This window comes from Theropithecus gelada, chromosome 1, assembly GCF_003255815.1.
Source record: "Theropithecus gelada isolate Dixy chromosome 1, Tgel_1.0, whole genome shotgun sequence".
Taxonomy (NCBI): domain Eukaryota; kingdom Metazoa; phylum Chordata; class Mammalia; order Primates; family Cercopithecidae; genus Theropithecus; species Theropithecus gelada.
In genome coordinates, this window is record NC_037668.1 from 125,317,172 (window position 1) to 125,343,452 (window position 26,281).

Sequence of the window (26,281 nt, forward strand, 5' to 3'; positions counted from 1 at the left end):
CGAAGTAATCGTGTAGCAGCAATTACATGCCTGGGTGTGTGCTAGAAAACAGCAACAACAACCACAATAAAAGGACAAGAAGCAATGTCTGATGCATGTGCAGACAGAAAACGACTCTTAAAGGGAATGTGGCCGTTAATATCAACGTGAACTGAAAAACCACACAGCCACATCATCCAGATGGGGTCTGAAATAATGGGCAAAAGGGCAAGGACTTGTATAAAAATGACAATAACTGTGGCTCCTAGCATTTGAATAGAGCTGTGCTGTGTATAATACTTTCACACACATCTTTTCATTTAAAACAATGGAGTTGAGGCCTTCTGACATTATCCAGTATATATTTTCCCTCCTGTCAGTCCCTTGCCTGGACTGTTACAATAGCTTCTAACTGGTCTGCTTGTTTCTGCCCTTGTCCCTCTAGCATACTGTATCAACACTGCAGCCAGAAAGATCCTTTGCAAAAATAAGCCAGATCATATCAGTCTTCCTTTCTAAAAGCCTTACTGGTTTCCTGCCAAGGACTTTGCTATTTCAGGGTCTTTGCACTTTCTGTTCATTCTGAATGGAATGTTTTCCCCCCGGATACCCACATCATTCATTCCCTCACTTTTTTAGGTGTTTGTCCATATGCCATTAAATAGGCAGGTGTTCCCTGGCCAGTCTCTCTAGTAATTTGTATTCTCCTAAGCTTGTTCTATTTTCTCCATTACACTTGTCACCATCTGACATATTATGTATTCATTTGTTTATTTGTCATTGTCTGTTCCTCCCTCCTAAATTGTGAGCTGCATGAGAGCTGGGATTTTCACTACTGGATTGTGCCAGTGACTGTTACAGTACTGGAACATAGTGGTTGCACATTAAAGATTATTGGATAAATGAAGAAACATACATGGATGAATTTGACAACTGTTGCCAACTAGAGGTGGAATTTCATTGATTGCATATGTGAGACAAAATGAAACAACACAAAGTATTGGTAAAACAATCGGTGCTTTCTGATCTTGTGGACCACTTTCCTATTCTTAAGACTTCCTTTTTGGATTTCTTCCACACCATCATTTTATTTTGGTTATCCTTCTCTTTCTTTGATCACTTCTTCAGATTTGTTCCTCCAGAACTCCCTACTCCTTCACAGAGTATTAGGTTAAGTAAGAAATAAGAAAATACATGTGTAGTTTCTATCTTGGGTCTGGAACACAGTGGGCGTTGGAAATGTCAGTTCTTTCTCCTTTATATCCTCCAGCATAGGCCCACCATTTCTTTGAGTTTATCAATTTCAATACACTCAAATCTAAGTTTTTCATGCTACACCCCAAAACCCCCTCAACCCAAAACACTAACATCAAACCCTAACTCATTATCTTTTATTTTTCTTATCTCAGCGGAACTATAAAAAAGCTGGACATCTTAGTCCTCTTATTATCAGCTGTTTACTATACCTATGCCTAATATAATGAGAATCGCTGACTCTTGGAGGAAGAATTAACAAGACTTTATTAATTTCATCTCTGTTTCCATTACCATGGCCAATTACCAAATCCAGGACCCCATTATGGCATATCTGAAATACTCTCAGTTCCCCATTTCCTTCTAATCTCTACCTAGTCTGTAGGGCTCCTTAAATGTCACTTCGTCAAGGAGGCTTTCATTGGCCCCTTCAATCTAAATTAGGTCTCACTATGAAAACAGATTCTATATATCTTGCATCTTCTCTATGTAGCTCATATCAAAAAATAATTTTATCTTGTTAGTGTGATTCTTTAATATCTGTCTCTCTATATTCTGTATGTTTTATGAGGACAGAAGCTGTGTATGTTTTATTTATTGCCCTGCAGATGCTCAATTCCTGGTGCATTGCTTATCTCATGGCAGGTATGCAATAAAGATTTCCTAAAAAATACATAGGCTTCTTCAAAACTTCCGACTTTGTTGGCCTCCAGAGCTTTATGTATTGCTATTTTCATTCTTCAGTTCATTTTATTGGACAAAATGGAAATGAATAGTCATCTTAACGTGGATTTCTTTCAACCTATTCATTTCAAATATTATAGCTAATAGTAACATTTATTTAGGACATATTTGGTGCAGGCACCATGCTAAAAGCACTTCACACATCATCTAATTTATAACTCTATGAGGCAGATACTTTTATTATTTCCATTTCACAGATTAGTTAGCTGAGGCAAGTTCACACAGCTATGAAATGGCAATGCCATAGTTTGAACCTAGGCAGTGTGACAGAGTGGTCCCATGCCTAATTCAGGAAATTCTTTCACCATAAATATAATCTGCAAAAATTTTACAAACTTTGCTTTGTATTTCAACGAGGGCAATAGTTTCTGAAGACATTTTTATGGTCACTTTCTTTAAATATGTCTGCTTGCTAAAATGACACTGGGAAGTCCAAATTCAGCTTTATGACACGTCTCTCCTCTTATGCAAGATATCTTAATATATTGTTTAGACTCCTTTCCCTCTCTGCTTGCCAAAGATGTAGTTTCCTTAATCATGCCCTTTCTGGCAGCTTCAGCTATTCTCTTCCAAACATATGAAAGCATATGCAAGCCTGGATCATTCTCATATAAACAAAACAGTCTTTTCCTCTATTCCATTCCTCTTCTTATCCCTTTCTTACTGACCTTTCTCAAGTTACCGAAAGTGTATTCTGCACACTTTGTTGTTACTTTCTCAGTCTTCATTCATTCCTCAAATTATCACCTCCTGGATTCTACTTTTCATCATTCCATTGAAGTTGCTTCTTGGGACAGGAAAAGCTAAAATGTGATTGGTCTGCAGGTTATGCTAAGGAGCTTACCTTAGGACTATGGTTACGATGGGAGAATTTTAAGCAAGGGCTAAAACAAACAGACCTGCATTTTTAAAAGAGTCCTTCATAATAGTTGGAGAATGGATTAGATAAGGAGGACAAAAGAAAGCAGGACAGTTAATAGAATGTTTTAGAGTTCCAGGAAAGAATACGTAAGCAACACACTGAGCCTCAGCAGTATGTAAAGAATGTAAGAGGAGGGAGATGTAAGAGATAAGAACAATAGTCATTGCTGACTAGCTTGTGAATAGGATGAGTAATAAGATGACATCCAGGCTGAACTGCAGCTTTTTGAGTTTGGTAAGATGGGGTTCATTGAGACAGAGGACTCAGGAGGAAGAGCAGGCTTGGAAGGAATGGGAATCAGTTTAGTTCTAAATATGATGGCTACTGGGTTCTTTGTTCAGACGATGCAGGTGGAGGTGACCCTAAGATAGAGTGACACAAGTCTGAAGCACAGAAAATATGTCTGGGATGGAGAAGAGTTGAGTCATTGTGTAGGGAAAGTTTAGATTTATCATAGAGAAAGATTCTACAAAGAGAAGGAAGCAGAGAGGTGAATACAGACACTAACATCATGTTCTTTCAATCCTCTTCTACTTTCCCCAACCTGTTCCTCAGTTTCCATCATGAGGCTACACGCTGCTCTCTGAACTCAGTGATTTTCTCAAGGCCCACCTTCCTCTACCTTTTCCATGAGGTTAATATCAGAAGGAAAAAGGAATCATATTAAACATATTTCAAAGTAAAGGATCAACGCTGCAGGACAAGAAAGAATTTTGCTTTGTAGAAGTATAAAAGGGGTATCTTAGGTTTTGGTATTAATTAAATAAGGAGTTTAGAACCCAGAATTTTGAATTTAATTAGAAGTTTCCATTTATAAATATTTAAAAATTGTTTATTATTGGACAAATAATTACTTATGGCATAAAACTTTTTTCTAGAGATTGACCATCTTTATTGGAACCTTATCTAATTCATTTTTGATTTGCCCTTGAAAAGTTTTAGAACATTTTGAGAGGCTGACAATTTGAATATAAAGTAAATGATGCAATTTATGGTACATTTTTATCACTGAATCATAATTTGAGAGATGAAAGGGATCCCTTTAAAATGCAGATATTGAGGTCTTGGAACAACTGTCTATTTGGAAAAAAAATAAAGTTATAACTGTACCTGATACTTTAGAGCAAAACAATTTTAGAGAAATTCAAGTAAAATACAAACATTAAAATCCTAAAACAACTAGATGGGGTAAACATTGATATAATCTTATCAAGGTAAAAAAGGCTAACCTAAGCAAATAAAGAAAGGGCAAAAATCACAAAATCAGCCTTTGCTAGAGATGATTACACAAATTAAAACTTCTATGTGTGTGTATATGTGTATATATATGTGTGTGCATATGTGTATATATATACACACATATACACAATTTTATAATAGAATATAAATATAAATATATATACACAAAGTTTTATATTTATAATACAGTTATTTGTTATAACAAATTTAATCTCTAATTTTCCAAAGAGATATCTGCATTTATAAAAACTGAAAATGCTCGCTTCCCCCAAAACCTCACCACTATCAGTCACTATTTTGTTTTTTGACAGGGCACAGCATCTACCTAGAAATGACAACAGGTGGAATGAGTGTGGACATTCTGGGGAGAAGGCCAAGGTAGTGGAAAATCCACCAGACATTGAGAAAATCTACCACAGCTGCCCATTAAGATGTTGACACTGATAAGGTCTAAGACGCTGGTAAGATGGTATCTACAATGTCTTGAGGCTTGTGTAACATGTAACACCAAGGACATTCCACTCGGGATAACCTCTAAAGTAAGGAACCTTAGGGGAGGAACATAAGCTTGCACTATTTTTAATAAGATGCCTTATCTCTCTTTGATACTTCTGAAATCTTTATCTACATCCAAGACTTCACATTTCTTTGGTTTATTTAATTCTGAGTTTGATTTTTTTTTGATTAATGATCTACAAGCTTTCATTCAACCACAGTAGATTTTTTGTTTGTTCTGTTTTGTTTTTTTTCTAGGTTATCAGTATTTAAAATATAATCCCTGAAAGATTTGAGGGCTAGAAAAGGTCAAAATGCTTTCATAATCATCTTGCACTTCTTTTATTTCAAATATAAATAATATCTTCCTTCAGAAATTTTTACACCTAAGGAAAAGATGCCTAGAGATGGAGATCGTACATTTAATTCAAATTGATTAAGAAGAGAAAGCTGGGAAAATTCCTACTGAGAGGTGAGGTCAACTGGACTTCCTGGGTTGAGTGGGTACTTGGAGAACTTTTCTTACAAGAGGATTGTAAAATGCACCAATCAGCACTCTGTAGCTAGGATTGTAAAATGCACCAATCAGCACTCTGTAAAAATGTACCAATCAGGGCTATGTAAAATGCACCAATCTGTGCTCTGTAAAACGCACCAATCAGCAGGATCCTAAAAGTAGCCAATTGCAGGGAGGATTGAAAAAACAGCACTCTGATAGGACAAAAACAGAACACGGGAGGGGACAATAAGGGAATAAAAGCTGGCCACTCCAGCCAGCTGTGGCAACCTGCTCCGGTCCCCTTCCATGCTGTGGAAGCTTTGTTCTTTTGCTCTTCAGAATAAATCTTGCTGTTGCTCACTCTTTGGGTCAGTGCCACCTTTAAGAGCTATAACACTCACCACGAAGGTCTGCAGCTTCATTCTCGAGGTCAGCGAGACCATGAGCCCACGGGCAGGAACCAACTCCAGACACACTATATCTCCAAATCATATAGTAGTCATAGCCACAGATGGGGGAAAAAGGCTCATGAAGGGTTGTAGGTTCTGGCCTTCACATTCCATCAGTGTTCAGTTTGTTCAGTTCATACTTTCAGTAGCACAAAAATAATTTAACATGAACTCAAGAGATGATTTGGGGCTTTTATGCTGTTAAAAGTCCCAAATGTTCATTTTATTTAGAATGATGGCATTGAAGTGTTGGTACGCTTTGTGGTCAGCCACTCCCTTTGCCCTTGCAGAACTCTGTATTGCTTGGAACACTGAGTCTAAACTCCACTGTTTTTAGCATGAGACACATTTTTTTTTTTTCTTCATAGGTAGAGGGAATTTTTAAGGGTTCCAATCTCCAGTTGACTGCTAAAGATGAATTTCAGTGAGGTCTACTTGCGAGCACATAAAAGCAAGCTTTTCAGCTGATGTTTCAAACAGAAAATGGCAATGTAGGAGTAGAGTGTCATCAAATACAGAAGAATGAATTTCAGTAACTGCAAAGTACATTTTAGTGATGATGATTTCAGAGAGAATGCCATCCAATAACACCTCCTTTTTTTCCTCATTATGACTGCCTGGAAACAATACTGTCTTGAAGAGGGGCAGAAAAAAAGAAGGTGTGGTTACAAAAGGGCTACCTGAGGCATCCTGGTGGTGATGGGACTGTTTTGTATCTTGACTGTGGTGGTGGATACATGAATCTACATACATGACAGAATTGTACAGAACTATATACAACACACACATAGAAGTAAAACTGGAAAAACTTGAATAGGATTGGTAAATTGTGTCTGTGTCAATATGCTGGTTGTGATATCATACTACAGTTTTGCAACACGTTACCGTAGGTGAAACTGGATAAAGGGTACACAAGACCTCTCTGTATTATTTCTTACAACTACATGTAAATCTACATTTCTGTCAAAATGAAAAGTTTAAGGAAAAAAAATCAAGAAAGGTAACATATACTCATAATCCCATCTTAATTATAATTTTTGTTATTACCAGAAAATAATCTCCTGAGAACCAAATAAATGTCCAGGCTTTCCAGAGGCCAAACCAGAGAATGTTTTCCCAAAACTTTCAAGGGATCACACTGATATTGATGTGCTTATTGATAACTGAGTTGTGCTACATACATGACTAACATAAGATCGTTGGAGTTAATTATAGATTAAAATAATTTTTAAATGACCATAAGAAAACAAGGAATTTCATCTTAATATCTCCTGACACATTTAATGTATATAAAAATTTCCAAGAAAGGCATGCTTGACAGTGTTCTAGAAAGTATAAAATATGCAAATAAAAAGGATTATTTTATAATTTAAATGCAGTTTTCACCATGGACAGATTTTTTAAAAAAACTTTCATTGTATTTCTAAAGCCAAATTAGTGATACATTTAAGCAGTAAATAAACATTTTAGCTATATTTGTATAGTAAAGTAGGCATACTTATATAGTTGGCATAATTTTTACCTTAATGGTAGGAACAGGCCATTTGGGGATAAAACAGTTTCTCTTAAGTGGTGAAAAAGGTGCATTTTGTTCTTTCAGTCTAATCTTGTTTTCTGCTATGATTTTCTTGCGCTGTTCAAGATAAGGTCCAAAACTTGGCAGCTTCTAAAAGGAAAACACACAAATAAGAAAGCATATTAGCTCAGAGAAGAGAAAAATGGGAAGATATAAACATATAAATATTATCAACAAACAAATGTGTGTCTAGGGATTGTTTCATGTATACTGTAACTAGGTCTTCACTCATTGTTTTGGACCACTAGTCTTCTAGGTATCAGGTTCCATTAATTATTAAAAAGAACACAACAGTACAATACTTTTACCAAATATGTGTGGATTACATATATAAATGTTAATTAAAATACATTTCTAAATGGAAAAAAGTTCACAATGGCAAACCAAACCCATTCACTTAAAACAATAGCTATTAGTTAAACCATTTGTTTGGTTTATATAGACAGAAGGTGAAATCTATTGATGCTTTTTTACAGGTTTTTAGCATGATACAGACACAGTTGTAGTCCCTGACAAATGCTTTTGTCAATAGCAAAGGTACTTTGCCAGAGTTCTCATCTGGATCTCTATTTTATTGTGTTCAAATTCTTACTACATCTCTTTAAAGATTGTAACTAATGTTGATTGCAATTTACTGGAATAGCTGAAAAACAAAATGGTAAAAATATTGATTTCTCTGTACAGAAAATAAATTTTATTTTGCATGGAGGCAAAAACAGAAATGAAAAGGAGAGGAAATATTACAGTGCTTAAACAAACTCCATCAGTATTCAAAATCACATCACGGAGCTTTAAATTTCAAGGTTATTCAATTGTACTTTACAAAGTTCATTTAGAAAGATACCTGGGCGTCATGGAAAAATGCTAAGTGGTTTCAAGTTAACACGAAAATGCCCTCATACCATTCATTATCCCACAATTATTTTCTCTTCACTTTGTCCTTCCCCTCTTCTAGAACCTTTGATCTTCACTTTTACTGACACATACTGCTGGTGATAGACATCACTGAATTCCAAATGTTTTGTGTCGGCCTGTAACCTGGAATTGCTAGGTCTTTTTCATAAGACTGCAAAAATACACTCTCTCTCCTACAGAATAAAGCCCATTTATCTAGCTGATGGAGGTTTGGAAAACTACAGCACTCCAAGGTCATCCTGATCTCTGACCTAGCAAGTATTTTGGTGAAAAATGACACTTGTTTCAAAACACTGGCCTCCACATTTCATCTTGCATAACGCCCGAGGAAAATGAGTTCTCTGGTCCTCTAGAGACCTCAGTAGAGTAGGTAAGCTAAACTTAAACCATGTTCCAATTAAGCTGAAGTGCAAACTGCAACTGTAATTTATATTAGTGAAGAACATATTTATGTGGAAATATCTAAGATTGTTACTTCCATTATCAATTCATTATAATGATGTCAACAAGTCAAGTAAATGGAAACAATGTTATGAATGCCAAATTAATTTATATACAATTAGACTAGAACTGAGTACTTCATCTCTATACCTTAATGCTTTCCTAAATTGTAATACTTAATGGTTGCAGTAATATGAAATGATATGGAGGGAGATAGTATTTTGTATCTATTTTGCTATAAAACAAGTGATACTGACTTGCTAAAAGCATAAAATAAATAAGAGTATAAAACAAGTCCTCCTTATCACATATATAAGCATCCTTAATACAGAAAAGACAATGCTTTTTTGAAATGTCCTTTTATGAAATGGCTTTTTCTTGGGGCATATGAGGTGTTAGGGATTACACTTGGTGCCAAAGACATGCCTTTGGGGTCTAGAAAACATCACATAAAGTGGTGAGCACATGTCCACATGATATAAATCTTCAGAATGTCATCCCCTGCGTGTTTCTCTTATACCTCAAGGCCATCTCAATCCTAATCTCATATACTCAAAGACCATCAAGAATGGTTACGTGTTGAAACATATGACCTCTGGTTCTAGCAGATGCCTCATGTTAGCAGGCTCCATGAAAATCAGAACCATTATTTTCCCTTTTGGGGTTTACATGATTCTCTGTTTGGGCTTTACCTTACTCAACATCGTCTAATGTCACCTAAGAGTTTTGTAAAGGCCATTCAAAATAAATCATTCTTGGAACTTTCAAATCTATCTTCCTTTAAGTGTACATCAGAGGATAGCATTTTTTTTTTTTCATTTAGATTATTCTTTATCCAAATGCAGACAATGAATGGAGTTAAATTTAAACCATAATGATTTCAAATTGTTTCAACAATGGTAATAACAACAATAAATATTTGAAAATCTTTTGATGCTGAATATAATACAGCCTGTGTAAATATCCAACAGCCTGACACTTTCTGTCATTTTTTGCAATGATTGACCACATTTGCCATACATAAATTATGTTACACAGCCTTCCCCTGGCTAACATGCTAAGTTTCTAATGTGCTAATTGGTTTTATAATTAGTCCTAAAGAGAGAATCTCAATTTAACATAAAGATTCCTACAGGATTTTCCTTGTGCATTGGTTAGAAGAATTAATGGACTAAAAGGAAAACTTGCCAATTTTTTTTAATTGAAAGCAAAAAAATACCAAATATCAGTGACTGCTCCTTCAACCTTCCACCAAGCATCTCCAAATCAAATTGGGTTCATTTTTGTTTAATTCCTCACTGCTACGTGGAGCTCTCAGAGACTATGGCACAGTACCAGCTTCCAAAACTTCAAGGCTGCCGTAGACGTTTTGCTTTCCTTATTAGTTTGAAAATTTAAGTGCTTTAAAAATACGTTGTATATATTAAAGTGGTCCTAAGGATATTTGAGTACTGAACATTTAAAAAATTAAGTTTTCTGAAAACAGAAAACATCAATTCCCTCCTGCACCAAAGGAACACCCGATCACCTTTACACATACCACATGTAGGCATATGTTTGTGTTCTGATCTTGCAAAAAAAAAAAAAAAAAAAAAGGAAAAAGCAAGCAAGCAAAACAAAGCTAAGAAAGAGTGAAGATGAATGCATAGTTGGTCACTGTGTGTGTGTGCAATCAGTGATGATTAATAAAGCATTTAGTTCAAATCTCTGCCTGAACATATAGTTAATTGATTTCCTATTGCAGGAGGAGAAGCAGCAGGACCTGACAGTGCCAGCAGCAGGAGCTTTTCCTCTTCATTCATTATTTTCTTACAGAAAAGTTGTAGCCTGCGGTAACTCAAAGTGAGAGGTTTTGAGCGTCATGCTATATTTCTTAAACAAAGGAAAAAGTTCTTTAGGACTATCAAAAGCTGCTTTGTAACTGATGAACTGAACAAAGCTCAGAAATGGTGTGATTTTTGTTTCAATAGTTTCTCCAGGGATTCATCATTGATGAATTTGTTCTCACCAGAAAGGCTAAATCCTACTCATTTAAAGATAACAGTATCTTACACTAAAACTGTCTCTATCCAGATATAAAAAGCATTACATTGCCGATAGAAAAGTGACAACATAATGAATCAACAATGATACCTTAAGCCAGCAAAGCTTTAAGGTAAAGAAGTCTATTTGGATTATAATTTATTCATGGATCAATCTAAAGGTAATTGAGCATATTATGAAGTAGAAAAGGGTTCTTGTTTGTAATAGAAGCAAGCACTTGCATCTTCCAGTTTAAATTGCATAATTTTTATGAGAATGGCAGCAAGTTGCCTAATAGCACTAGTCTGTAGTACTGTAATGGATCAACTCTATTTTCTTAATCACACTCTCTTATCTAATTGGAAACAATAACAGAAAGACAAGTAATTACTTGGATATCCAAATTGTAATATGTGAAAGATGAAAATATTTCAGGCTTATATCAGAATATATCACTCAGTATCAGATATATATGTATATGTATGTATCTCATTCAGTATAAACCTGAAATCTATCTATCTATCTATCTATCTATCTATCTATCTATCTATCTATCTCCTTTATACCTATTTCGTGTGTGTGTGTGTGTGTGTATACAACTGACAGACTAAAGGATAAGTTACATGTAAAGGATATCTAAAAGTTGACTTTTTTTCCCCAAAAGACATGTTTGCCTATGACATAGTTCTATTATTTATCAGTCTTTTGACATTTATTCAACAAATACAACATTTAATATCCACTCTGGGCCAGGAACTGTCTTGTGATACATTAAAGGCTAAACAATTTCCATACAGTGCAGTACAAAATATAATTGTTATTAATTTTATAAGTATCTTTTGCTATTCATGAAGGGCTAGTGTCAGATTGAATTATATGTCGAATATACCTGGTTATTTCAGTTATCTCAAGGAATAATACGCCAGACTCCTTGGAAAACTGTTTGAACTCAATAAAATAACCAATAATTGCAGAGAAAAATGAAGAAAAAAAATGTTCAAAGAGTTGATCTTTAAAAACTCAAAAAGCTAATTGAAGTAGTTCTTGGACACCTAAAATCAAAAATATGGGAACAGTGTGGTATAATGGTTGAGAGCATGGGTTCTCTGAGTCTGTTTCATCATCTATAAAATGGCCATTTTGAGGTTTAAATAAAGTAATCCATGTAAAGTTTCTAACTCACCCTAATTTCAGTCTCTGTGTGCTCAGCATGATTCAAGGTAGCACAGGAGATAGAGATGAGAAGTCTCTCTTTTGTTCTGTACTTTCTGAATTCAATTACTTTTCTTCTTTCCTCTTTTCAATTATGAAAGTAATCAGTTACTTACATTGGATGCTGTTTTTATTTCAAAATAAGTTTTAGCATGGTTTAGAATCAGAAGCTCAGATTTTCCCATGTGTAACTGGCATGTAATGCTTAATCACTGATATAATAGTACGCAATGTTTCAAGATATTATCAAATTTGGACAGTGGAAAACAATAAAAAGACAGAGACAGAAAGTTCATCAACATATTACATGTTACCATAGTGCTATGTGGTGCCAATGATGCAAATCAGGACACTGGCATTGGACATATAAAAGATATAAAATATGAGTGTTAGTTTAACCTGATAAATATAAGCATACAACTTTTGATCAAATGTATGATATCTAAATCGGTCAAAAGAGATAGTTCATGTTTCACAGTGAAAGTAGAAAGTCAACATTCACATAGTGATTAAGGAAATAATTTAGAAGTCAAATTTGCATTAAAATCAGTTTTGCACTCATTAGCTGTGTGACTATGAGCCAATTACTTAACTATTCTGCCACTAATTTTCCTTATCAATGAAATGAGAATGACAGTATCAAACTCACGATGTTGGTATAAGCATTAAATAGAATAATATTTGCAAAATGCATGCCTGCCAATTTATTCCCATAAGCCTTAACTGCTTCTATTGCATTGTGTACTGTGCTCCGTGTTTCCATGTTTGCTCATGCCTCCCCTCTGCCAGAATACCCCATCCTGTCTTTTTCACCTAGTACATGCCAATTAAGCTATTTAGTTTCAGCTCAGTCTTCACAACACCTAAGTAATCTCCTTTACCGATTACCCTCCCTGCCCAGTGGTTTAGAATATCCTGGGCATATTTTCATCTCTGCACCTACTACACTGCCTTATCATCATTAGCTTATGTGTCCATCTGCCCAGCTTGAGATCCTAGACAGGCAGCTTTGATCCAGCACATAGTAGGTGCTGAATATAATGTTTCAGAGCTTAATGAATGAATGAATAAATGAATGAACGAATATCTTGAATATATTTACAAAACCTTTCTGGTTGTTTGAATTGTCAAACAATCCCAAACAATTACTTTCAGAAGCAAATTAAAGTATATAAATAGGTTTTTAAATATGACATGAAGTAAAAAAATCATACGTACAGAAAAGCTGTGTTTCATACATTCAGAAAACATTTATAAGGAGCCAGACACTTGAAATTTATACAGAAAGGATAGTGTGTGACCTTAAAGAGCCTATATTAATAACAATTGCAATACCCTGTGACAAGGGCTGTGGCAGAAGTGACACAAACTGTTATATGAGCAGTGACAATGTGTATCTAACTCAGGCTGAGGGGTCAGAGATTTTCTAGAAGAGGTGTCATCCAAGCTAAACTCTGAAGGATAAGGTGAAGGCAGGATGGCAAGTGGTGCAGGTGGAGGCGTGAGGTCAGGAAAGGGGAAGAGAATACTCCAGGTGGAAGAAACAGCGGAGGGAGAAGGGTGACAATTTGGAAAAGGCACCAGGGAGCCAACGGACTGCTAACCCTCTGCTCCATCGTTCATAAGCTACAAGAGGGTGAAGCACTTCCCCTGTGAAAAGCAGGCAGAGCTCATGATGTTGTGAAGTGATGAAGTCAGATCATGAATTAGGAATAATGTCAATCAAGAGAAGAAAATCTAACATTCATGGAATGCTAGCAAAGGATGATGGAAATAAGACTTGCTTCTGCTAAGTGCTGTGCAGGTGCTGGAGCCTAGGCCACAAAGAGGACCAGGAGGCTGTTCCTTCCAAAAGCAGTTCTTAGCCTTATGAAAATGATTGAGTCATATTCAAAGGAACTGAGATAAGAAAATTATTATTTTAATATTGAAACAATTTAAATAACTCACACCAGGTATCTCTTTACAAACTGTAAAGAGACTTTTTAAAGTGAGGATTTTTCAAGAAATACCTCTAGGTTGGGATTTAGGAAATGTGGTATTGATGGCATGTTTTAGGAGAAACCAGAACAAAGAGATGGTCCAACCATTATGCATGGAGAAATGTAGAATTCTGAAGGAGAGGGGGAATAGAAAAGAGAGGAGAGGGTAAAAGAAAGTGTGAAAAGAGAGGGCAAGAGAGAGGGAGCAAAGCCTATTGTTATGAGGCTGAAGGACTTTTATAAACAGGGAGAGTCACTATTGAATTTTAAGATGTTTGCATTGCTCCAATCTAAATCCTCCTCCATAGCCTCTATCTAAGAACATCTGCTACACACTTACATGCCTTGGTGAGAAATTTGGAAGAAAATCGGGGAAACAGGGTTGAGTTTCATGGTTGGGTTGGCATATAGCTGAAAAGAATAGAAACCAACAGGAGGGAGATTTGAGGGAGATTCAGAATTTAATGATAGCTGGAATTTATAGCCAGAAGTAATCTAGAGAACAGAATCTCTGGGGATTTTGTAGCAATCTCCAGAAGGACAGGACTGGATGAAGTCAGCTGACATCTGACTTACATACTTCATTGTAAGGAGAAATAAGATAAGTAGAGGACGACATGCACAATCTGATGTAACCCAGATCCAATGAGCAATTAATTCCAACTCAGAGGTTAATACAATCTTTACAGTGAAGGAGGAATTTAAACTATGCTGAAAAATTCTGAAAGGGGAAAACAGTGTCGAGTTGTAGGAGGAGAAGAGAAGTAAGGGAATGAAGTGAAGAAACTATAAGATGAGCTTACCCTTATACGGCTAAAATATACTAAGTGACAGGGAGATAGTGGGGGACTAAGCTGGAATATCTATAGATAGGGCTCTGAATTTTGGGCAAAGTGTTTGGATTTTATTCTTTAGGGTATATGGGAACACCAGATATTTGAAAATGTGTGACCAGATCCTCACAGTGGCAGAAGGAAGGGTGGACTGTGGGATGATGGTTGTAGCAGAAAGGGAGAATGATCCAGAATGTTGGAGGTGGGATTCTGGTAGTGGTAGGAAAGTGAACTAGATGAGTTCTAAGTTTATCATTATTTCCCCCTTTTTTTTTTTTTTTTTTTGAGACCGAGTCTCACTCTGTTGCCCAGGCTGGAGTGCAGTGGCATGATCTCCGCTTACTGCAACCTCCGCCTCTCTGGGTCAAGTGATTCTCATGCCTCAGCCTCTCAAGTAGCTGGGATTACAGGTATGCGCCACCCCACCTAGCTAATTTTTGTATTTTTAGTAGAGGTGGGGTTTCACCATGTTGCCAGGCTGGTCTCGAACTCCTGACCTCAGGTGATCCACCCACCTCAGCCTCCCAAAGTGCTGGGATTACAGGCATGAGCCACCACGCCCGGCCAGGTTATCATTATTTTCAAAGCTGTTATAGTAGAAAATTTAAAAAGGTTCTACGGTGTAATGGTTAATTTTATGAATCATCTTGACTGGGTTAAAAGATGATGCCCAGGGAGCTGGTAAAACATTATTTGTGGGTGTGTTTGTCAGGGCGTTTCCAGAAGCGATTAGCATTCAGATCAGTAGATCAAGTAAAGAAAATATGCCCCGAGTAAAGAAAATGTGGGTGGGCATCCTCCAACTGGTTGATGGCCTGCATAGAACAGAAAGGTGGAGGAAAGGCAAATTATTTCTTTCTTCTGGAGTGAGAGCTAGGACATCCATCTTCACACGCTCTTGGATATCAGAGCTCTAGGTTCTGGGGCCTTTGGACTCTAGGACTTATACCACTCGCCTAGCCATCTCCTCTACCACCTGCTGCCCCCCTCACCTCCCAGTCCTGAGGCCTGCAGATTCAGGCATAGAGTTAAGTACGCCATTGGCTCCCCCAGTTTTTAGGCCTTCAGAGTCAGACTGAATTACACTACAGGCTTTCCTTGTTCTCCAGCTTGCAGATGGCATGTCATGGGACTTCTTGGCCTCCATAACCATGTGAGCCAATTCCCATATTAAATTCCCTTTTATATACCTATATATAACCAATGGGTTACACACAGATATAACCTATAACCTGTTATATATGCTGTATTACATGCTATAATAACATAACCAATAGGCTGTATATAGATATATGAGGGAATTGAATATGGGTTATCTATATATAACCCATTGGTTATGGATATATAAGAGGGAATCTATTATGGGAATTGGCTCTGTTTCTCTGGAGAACTCTAATACATGTAGTATCCAGGAAACAGAGATCCAACACTGACTACCTGTGCCCACACCGTAGATCCAACATTGATCTTCACTCCCACACTGCCTGTTGACTGCCTCACTGTGACTCACAATGGCTTTTGCCCTGAAACTCCTGCATGCTGTCATTCTTCCTGACAGACTTCTATTTCTATCTCTTTGCTGGTCATCTTTCTGTAGATGACCCCTCCTTTATCACCATCCCCTGCTCAGTCAGATTCTTAACTTTTAAAATTACATAGGAACTTTGTTAACTGGGGGCTGCATAGTCTATGGGCTGCCAAAGAGTTACTTCTTAGTCAAAAGGAACATAAAGCAGTGTTGCTGGACGACCTGAGAAGGGTAAAATGACTTAGTTTTACTTTCCTTGCACTCTAAAGAACCTTTGCTTGTATTTTGTAGAGATGACGAGGTAGGGGAGGAGACACGGGGAAAACCAAGTTCCTCAAAAATAGCTGAGAGGGGATTACAAATTTAGCAAGGGAGATGGAAGGAATTGCACCATCATCATCACCTTCATCAGCTTATTAACTGATCATGGCTCTATACCAGACACTTTGCAAAGCACATGAGTACATTATCTCTTCCTTATTGCCAAGAAGATAAAGAATACCCATGAGCTGGGTATTCTAGCATCCATTTATACACAACAACACTGAGGGGCAGAAAGACTAAGAAACTTGCTACAATTCTGACCATTAATAAATGGCAGAGCCAGGATTCAAATCCAAATCTGCCTGATGTGAGATTCTGTGCTCTGCTGTCACTCACATTTCTTTGTAGTCCTTACAAAGTTTTGTATAAGGTAGGTGTTTAATATACTTTTTATTTACATAAAGAAGCATACTACTTACACACTCCATTCCCTGAAATCGATGCTTCCTGTTTTTCTTATTCCACAAATTGTGAAGGGAAAATGTTTCACACAGTAGAAACCATTAAAAAAATGCTGAACACATACCAAGCAACATATCTGAATTAGTTTGGTCCTGTTTATTACTGGCCTCAAGTTTAATGAGCTCAACTTAATACAGGTGAAAGGCCAGGGTGTTACATGCAGAAGTTAATGAAATACCATAGAGCTGCTGAGAAAATGATTAGCAGCCAAATGTGAATTTAATATACTTCATCTTCAAGAAGCAATGCCCCGTGGGAGGCATCTTGCTGGGGGAGGTAATGTGGCATATTGGAAACAGTCCTCACTTGGGAATGAGGAGATGGGGCTCTGATCTTAGCTTTGCTGTCAGCTGGTTTTGTGACCTGTGGCAGGCTGGTGACTCTCTCATGTGTCTCAGTTTTCTCACCGGTAACATGAGGGGGTTTGACTACATGATCTATGAGGTCCCTCCCAGTGATGCGATCTGTTTTGTTTTCAAATTCACAATTAGAAATCCTTAGAGTTTATGCCTAGGTGGCATCACATTGTCTGTGACTGAAACATCGGATTGAGTCATAAGTTATAACTCTTTCCATCCTACTTAACTATAGAACATTCTGAGTCTATTAGGCTATAACATAGGGATATCATCGATCATGTTTATCAAACTTCCAAGATTGGAGGGGTTCATAAACTTCATTAGTAAAAGGTAAAACTAAAGATATTATAGCTATTTTACCTCATTATTAAATAATGAAATCTGTACAGAAAATTAATAGAACTAAAAGTATTTTAATGAAAGCTATTATAAATCTGTATGAATTGGGAAATTCAAGTTCATAACTAATATTACACTGTAATTATCTTGACAAAGTTTGATGTCTAGTCACAAACTCATCTGAGACGCACTCTATAGAAAATCAACCACAAATATTAGAAGTGAATATAAATGATAACAGGCATGAAATTACTAAAAAGGTAAGAATAAAATATAGATACACATGTGGTTGCATTTGCTATATATTAGAGTTTTAGGATTTGGGAGAAAAATAGAGCCTTCTACTAAAACAATGTAATATGCAGAATGATCATGGATCTTAGGATGCAGAAACTAGCTGAATGACCTGGGGCAAGCCACTTGCCCTCTGTAAGCCTCAATTTTCATCTGTATAAAACAGAAATAACAATGATCACCAAGCCCATTTGTTCTTCACCACAACTATTTAAAATAGGAAAAGCATTAATAGATGATTAAAATACAGCTGTTACTATTTTGAAAACTCTAAAGCATTATAGAACCAAAGTATTATTATATTGTGCATAAATCTCATTTATGCACAATGTAATACATAATGTAAAGATGATGTGAGTACTATGAATTATAAAAATGTCACAGAGTATTAACAACACATAAAGAAAGATTTTCTCAGCAACAGTCCTTCCAGTGCCTTAGGAGTACCTGGATGAAATAATTTGCTTTTGAAATCCACCTTCAAAATGCTACTGCTTTCATGGCTAAATGTTGCATAGAATGTCAAGGGCAAAAACCAATGAGGGAAAATGGAATAAAAATTGCCTTGCACAATGGAATGGAAGCAAAGGAAAACAGAAAAATGAGGTGATGAGGAAAATGGGGCTGCTATAAATACGGAGTAAAAAGTATACAGGATTCAGGCTATATTCGGAGCAAGAATAGGTTAATCAATTTTCGTCCACATTTATGCAATATGATACCTAATATCCTCCAACGCAGGAACACCTGGATGACTGTTTTAATCCCTTTTACAGCACAGGACATAAAGTATCACATTTTGATCCATCTAAAACCCTATTTAGAGTTACAGTTCAGGGCATACTGGAATAAAATGATCATTTTGAAAGTCAATTTTTAGTAGTTCTACGCTAAGCAGGAGATTTATATTGGAAAGAAAATAAAAGCAAGTGCAAATTTTTTAATGTAAAGAAAATATCTTTCTAATATAATTATCATACATGTATGAAATATTAAACTTGGGAAATATATATTTTATACGTTTGGCAAAGTGCTCCACAAATAATACCTTCTCCATGCAACTACAGAATACAGTAACAAACATCCATAAATCAGAATTCATCTCAAATCTAGGTCTCCCAATTCCAAGCCTAGTGCCGCTCTCTCTACATTGGCCATGAACTTCCTGAAGTTTTTGGGCTACTGTTTTGCCCAACAATATCAAAGTTTTTGGTGTTTGAGGAAAATATACTGAGGGAAAGACCTAATAAACTACATTCTTGGGAAAGGCTCCTTCTTTCAGATGTATTTGTTGAGTATTTACAATTTGTCTAGCACATGCTATGGGCTGGCCATTGAAGACATAATGGAGAATAAAACAGATGTGATCTCTTTCCTCAGGGAATATGTAATAACGTTTAGTGCAACAGGATTAAACATAAATCATCCCACCCATCTGCACTTTCACCCTCTGTCTTCTCTTCCACTACTAAGAGAAGTATCCTATGCCCTTTTAAAGACTCCACTCATGGACTCCATCTCACATACCCTCTGATCATATGAAGGAATTTGTTTCTGTTCTTTTTATCTTTGACTATTCAACAATTTACCCTCATTTTTACATTATTTTCATTAGCACATAGATATACTTTAATCTCTCTCATCCTAAAAACAAATATACTAAGCATAACAAAACAATTCCTGTGACCCTACAGCCACTTTCAGGCATCATTAATTTACTTCCCTTCAAACTTCTTTTATCATTTTTAATAGTGTCTGTCCTCACACCTTCACCTCCTATTCACTCCTGAACATACCCTTTTCAGGAATTTGTCCTCCATTCCAAACAACTGAAATGCTTCCATAATGAAGTTAACAACAAGCTTTGTTGTACAAATCCTGTGGCCACATTTTTGTTTGTGCTCATCTAACTTTATCTCTCAGCATCATTAAACTTAGTTGACCCTTCTTTCCTTCTTAAAACGCTATCCTATGGCTGGGCACAGTGACTTATTCCTGTAATCCCAGCACTTCGTAGGCCGAGGTGGGAGGATAACTTGAGCCTAAGGGTTTGAGACCAGCCTGGGCAACATAGAGATACCCCATCTCTATTTAAAAACAATACACAAAACCCCCACTATTCTGTTTTTCATCCTACATCACTTCTAAGTGTCTCCTTTGCTGGGTAGTACATACACCTCAAATCTCTCTACTTTTCACCATTTCCACTGATATGGCTACAGTCCAAGGCTCAAGTGCCTCATCTTTGGGCTGCTGCAATAGCCTCCTAACCAATCTACCTGCTTTCTCTTTTGATTTGGTATAATGCATCCTCCTTATAGTATCCTGAGAAGTTGTCTTAAATAGAAACTATGACAGATCATTCCTCTGCTTAAAATCCTTCAATGATTTCATTGCTTTTAGAATAAAATCAGAAAACATCACCATGACTGTAGGTTTATCTGGCCCCTGCCCACCTCTTCAATATATTTTAACCACTGTCCCCTTTACTCACTACACTCCAGCCATACTGTTCTTGCTATTCTTGAAAAGTCTTATAAGGTCATATGACCTTAGGGCCTTTACATTTACTGTTTTTTTTGTTTTTTTTTTTTGTCTGCATCTGGATCTTTGCATGGTTGGATCCCTCACATGTTTTAGGACTCAGATAAAATGTCACCTCCTCACAGAGGCACTCTTTGACCACCCAATCCACAGTAGGCCTTTCAAATCACACTCTTCACATCTCCTTTTAAAAAATATTCACATCGTTTATTTGCTTATTTTTAAAAATCTCCAACCCCTCTAAAAGGTATGAGCTACGAGAATAAAATGTTCACTAATCTTATTTACTAATTTCCAGAACCGTGAGCAATGCCTGGCTCATTGTACACTCTTGAATGAATGATTGGGTACATTTATACACAGTACAGTCTTGAACTTAGCTTGGCTTCCAATTCTGGCTCCATTTTTACTAGGTTTTTGACTTAGTCGTGTTTTGCTTAACTTTTGTAAGATCTCAGTTTCCTCACTCATAAAATGGGAAAAATATTTTATAACGTTGTAAAGATTATATAATTTATATAAATTGTATAGAGTGAAGCCAGAGCTTAATACACAGTAGGCACTTAAGAGGCCTCTTTGCCATCATTATAGAAATTCTTATCAACATTATTTTTGTTATAGAAATTCTAGCAATGTCTAATAGCTTTCTATTATTAACTTTGTGAATTACTCATGTACACAATGACACTATTTTAATGTATTTATTTTTTAAAAAGTGCTTTTAAAATATTTTGCTGTGTGCTTAATATTGTGATTTAGTAAACATTTCCCATTCCTTCAGAAAACCATTTCTCCAGCATTTATAAGGGAAGTCAATGGATTAAGCATGTTGTACGTGATGGAGAACTGCTTATTTCACATTTAGACTGCATACACTGTATAAAGTCAGGATTGCTCATACAGTTGTGTAATTTTGTGCTCCACATGTTTAAATAAGTAAAATTAAGAAAATGAAGATTTGATAGTTGACGAGTAAATGTAAACACTAGTGCTTAAAGAATGAAAGCAAGACCATTCTGTAGCCTAAACTAGATGCTGTCATCTGTGGGGGTTAGGGAAGATGCTAAGATCTGAGCCTGCTACCATGCTACTTCACGAACATCTGGCAGTCTGTCATTTCACAGGCAGCAACAACATCTTCTCTAAACAGCGGAGACTTGAATTCATCAGGGATTCCTGTAGTACAGTATATGCTTAACTTAAGTACCTGCTTTCCCGTGATTTCCATAGATTATCATATTCATGACACTGTGGAGTGAAAGCATTCTTCTCACTCTCTAACCAGAACATGAAAAAGAAATTAAAACATTGGCAGGCACTTTGTCTCCAGTTTGTTGGACAAGTAAGAAAAGGACTTTCCACCCATTAATGTAAATGAAATTCTGTCAACTTAGAGCATTTAAACAAAGATGACAGCAGCCTGTCTATTAATAAATTCCTGACAGGGTAACAATTACATTTGTAGTTGACTGTTTTTCTTTCAATAAATGTAGGTCAGTGGGTATTTTTAAAGAATCTGTTTAAAATAAATTTGCAAACCCCAATAACTTTTCTTCTCATCTCTATTAACCCAGAAAGTAACTTTAACATGCACATTCTTGCTTCTTAAGAGTGGGTTTTAGAACAGTGTGGTTAAAGCATTTTTAACACCTATAACTGTGTAATTAAATATGTGTGTGCCTACTGTGCATATACACATACATATAATACATATATATAATACATATATGACATCTATATTCTACCCCAATATTTTGAATTGAATCCTATAGAAAGATTTAAAGCACAGTGGGCTCTCTGTTATCCAGGGATGGTTTTTCCATTTAGGGATAATCTGGGCCCTTCCGTTACTGCTTCTGACTATGCGCATTTCTTTCATTACTGACTATCAGAAAGGAAAGGTAAGAAAAGGTAACAAACTGATCCAGCTGGTTAGTCCTCTAGCCTTAGGAACTTAGGAATCTATTTTGTAGAGGAAGAAGAAGTGAATTTAATGAATAAATTCAGTTTGGGGGGATTATGTGTGGAATTCACTAATCCACTGGCCCAATATCCCATTAGTTAGAGTTGAGAAAGTAGGTTTCTAAACAGAATCAGGATGAGATTTTCAATTTCCTTTTGTGGAAGGTCTTTCCAAGAGAATGTGTTTTGTCTGTCTAGGGGAGTTTTGGAGATGGTATATGTTGATATATTTGAATATCAGTTATAAGTACTATTACCTTCATTTATTACAAATTAAAAGCACAGCTCTATATTTCATCACATTTAAGATGCTATCATACATTGCTTATTCATACAATAAAGAAGAAAATATAAGGAAAATACATTGTTTAAAACATTACTAAAACTGTTTCACATTCAGCAGCTGGTAATTTGAAGATATAATCAACTGTAAGACAAAATGATTCAGAGGTATTAAAAATGAAAAAATGCATGTCTCAGATTTGGTAAAATGCATTGTGTTTTCTAAATACTTACTGGCTAAGTTCTAAGTCTCCTCATCACTGTTGGTAGCCATAATACAGTAATGGCACCTCATTACTCCTAGGGCGATGCTACATGCAAATTACATCATCATTCCTAAAACCCTATTTATAAGTGAAAGTCCAAATTTTGGATGAATAAAACTTCAAAATTTACCATCATAGAAAAGCAAAGAACAAGCCTTGTTCTATTTCCAGCATTATCCCAGAAAAACGATGTGTGACTATCGCAAAGAAAGAGAGGTGAGGGTGGACATTACTGTGTGTTATTGTTCATAATTTAACTGCGTTAAGTCCATACCTGAAAACTTCTGAGATAGGTGCCTTTATTGTTTCTTGACTCCATTTTCCTATCCATATCTCTTCTACTCTTCTAGAGGTATGTGGTGCTAAAGTTTTTTTTAAAGTTAAAGACTATGTACATTATATATTTGTATTTGTAACTTCTAATGTGAATTCAAGGATAAAATAGCGTAAGCAATATTTGTTCCTTCAAAGAAACTCAGAATGTCCTAACTGTTTTATAAGAGAATGATTTCCCTCTTGTATTCCTCCATGAATGTCTTTGCATGAGTTAAATATTTGAAAGGTTGACAGACTTAGTTATTTCTAGAAGAAGTTTCTGTTGATCAGTGTGCAGGGGTTAATTCTGGCACTGCCCCTTAAAGATACTCTCTCTGTGGCAAAATGAGCCACAGAGAGAAAGATACATAGGACAGTGTCAATACAGCATCATTACATCATTTAATGGCTGATGGTGCTTATGGCAGCCAACAGTCTGAGGAAAGCAGGTTTTCCCTGAATGATGAAAAAAAACCACACACACACACATCATATTCAATAAAATCTTAAACAAATACCATATATTCCTGTTAGTCATCCAATGATGAAACTGTATGTGCGAATACACTAATGCATTCCTTAAATGCAAATTACTGCTAAATTCCTAAGTAAACTGTCTTCCACTTCAGAGCCATTGTAATCCATCTCTTATGTCAGATGAACTGTAAGACTTATCCTTCTGATCGCATAGGCTTTACTGCTTTTCGTCATTCATCTCTCACACTTGGTAATCCTTTTACCTCTCCCTTCCAAGTTTGTAATTTAAATGCAATCTATTCACAACTGAAAAAAGGACCCTAGTGTAAATAGGATGTCTTTAAGTTACGACCAAAGAAACCATTACTGCTCATACAATGGTGTGGGTTCTATTACACAGAGGACAATATGGGGAGGCTCACTCTTCACTTGCTTTCATCAATATTTTGTGTCAACACACAGAATAAAGGGTGGGTGCTGAATTTGGGGTCTTCTCTTGCTTTGACTTGTTTCTTACGGTATTGCAGCATTTTGTGTTTGAGAGAAAAGTCTTTGAGTACCAGCATTGGCCCCCATGAGTTCTTCAGTTTGTCATCAACACGGATTCTGATTTGATTGTTTAAAAGTTCTAAAATAGCAAATTGACAAAACTGGTATTCACTCAAAATCCTACATGGCCATTTGAAAGAGAATCATGTTTAGAAGAATTAAAAGGTGCATGTAAAATGCTTCCATAATATATTTTTAAGTGAAAGAGAAAGCAGGATTAGAGCGGCACATACAGTATGATCCTAATACAGTTTCTATTATACTTACGTATTTTCCTAATTTTCTACAGTGAGCACATACTACTTTTATAATGAGGAAAATGTTCTTAAAAGTATTGTCTTAAACGGCACACTAGCAGAAATTGTTATAAAAACCTCTGCAGGAAGAAAATTACAATCATTATTATGGTCACAATTGTTACCTTATATGTTTTTAAAATATGAATCTCAAATCATAATTTAGAAGGGTAGATACCAAAGAAATGTATGCTGTGGGAGGATGCATATGTAATGACTACACAGACAGAAATGTGATAAGTAGACCTCAGGCCCACTTCTAAAATATGGTTAAATACATAATAAGTAAGAAATGTCCATTCAGTTCAGCAAAGCACTGCATATGTTTGAGGATATAGATTTTTTATTCCTGAGAATATGAAACTCCTACATTTTAGGTCTATATGGGGTGTTGGCAAATTAATATCCTCCAAGAATTAAGCTGCAATGCTAACATCCCAAGAATTAAAACTATAATGCCAGCTTTTATTAGAGTGAGTTCTTTTCCATTTGTAGCTCTCAAATAAGAAATACATTTAGGTAGATATACATATGAAAATATTTATATACAAAAACACAGATTAAAAGTTTGTCTTTCCAAATAAATTAAGTCAAACATTGAACTTAAACCAATGTTTGCTGAGCACCTACAATTTTTTAGGTATTGATCCCTTTAGCTGGCTCCCTATTCAATGAGGACACCCAAACTGCCTGCACCACAGCTGCCTTTTAACGGGAGACTACAGTGCATCTTATCAAGACGCAGACTTAGGAGGTCCAAATATAAACTATAGCTGATGTAAAATGACAAATTGGTCATGCACAGTGGCACACACCTATAGTCCCAGCACTTTGAGGAGCCAAGGAAGGCAGATTACTTGAGCCCAGGGGTTGAACACCAACCTGGGCAACATGTTGAAACCCATCTCTACAAAAAATACAAAACTTAGCTGGGTGTGGTGGCATGCACCTGTAGTTCCAGCTACTTGGAAGGCTGAGGTAGGAGGATTGCTTGAGCCCAGGAGGTCAAGGCTGCAGTGAGCCAGGATTGTGTCACTGCACCCTAGCCTGGGCAGCAGAGCAAGACCCTGTCTCAAAATAAATAAATAAATAAATAAAAATAAAAATATATAAATAAAATGACAAATCATGGATTTACTATGGAAATGGGTAGCTTTTCTTACAGGATTAACTTTTGTACACAATCTCCTTTATGCAGTGTTTTATAGTACAGACAGATTCGAGTTGTCTTCAGATATCTACCCCTGAAAATGCTTAAAAAGGCAATTCCAGGCTGGCGACTCACACCTGTAATTTTAGCACTTTGGGAGGCCAAGGTGCGTGGATCACCTGAGGTCAGGAGTTTGAGACCAGCCTAGCCAACATGGCGAAACCCCATCTTTACTAAAAATACAAAAAAAATTAGCCAGGCATAGTGGTGTGTATCTCTAATCCCAGCTACTCGGGAGGCTGAGGTAAGCGAATCGCTTGAATCCTGGAGGCAGAGGTTACAGTGAGCAGAGACCACACCACTGCATTCCAGCCTGAAAACAGAGCAGGACTCTGTAAAAAAAAAAAAAAAAAAAAAAAAAAAGCAACTCCACACCCCTGGAATAAAAGTATATGACAGGTTGAATGTGCTAACAGTACAAAGTTTCCAAAATAAAATCTTTATTGATTGATTGGCTGAATGCCTTGTAATTATCAAGTGTCACTCATTTATCTGCTGCTTTCAACTATATG

General features: G+C 36.3%; 1 protein-coding gene across 1 annotated transcript in view; it reads right to left on the minus strand.

The window, feature by feature from the left end:
• Positions 1–26,281, minus strand: part of DPYD (dihydropyrimidine dehydrogenase) — an 849,957-nt gene that overhangs the window by 13,697 nt on the left and 809,979 nt on the right. The window contains exon 21 of the mRNA XM_025405641.1: positions 7,104–7,247. Within this exon, the coding sequence (XP_025261426.1) occupies positions 7,104–7,247 (144 nt within the window). The remainder of the gene's footprint in view (positions 1–7,103; positions 7,248–26,281) is intronic.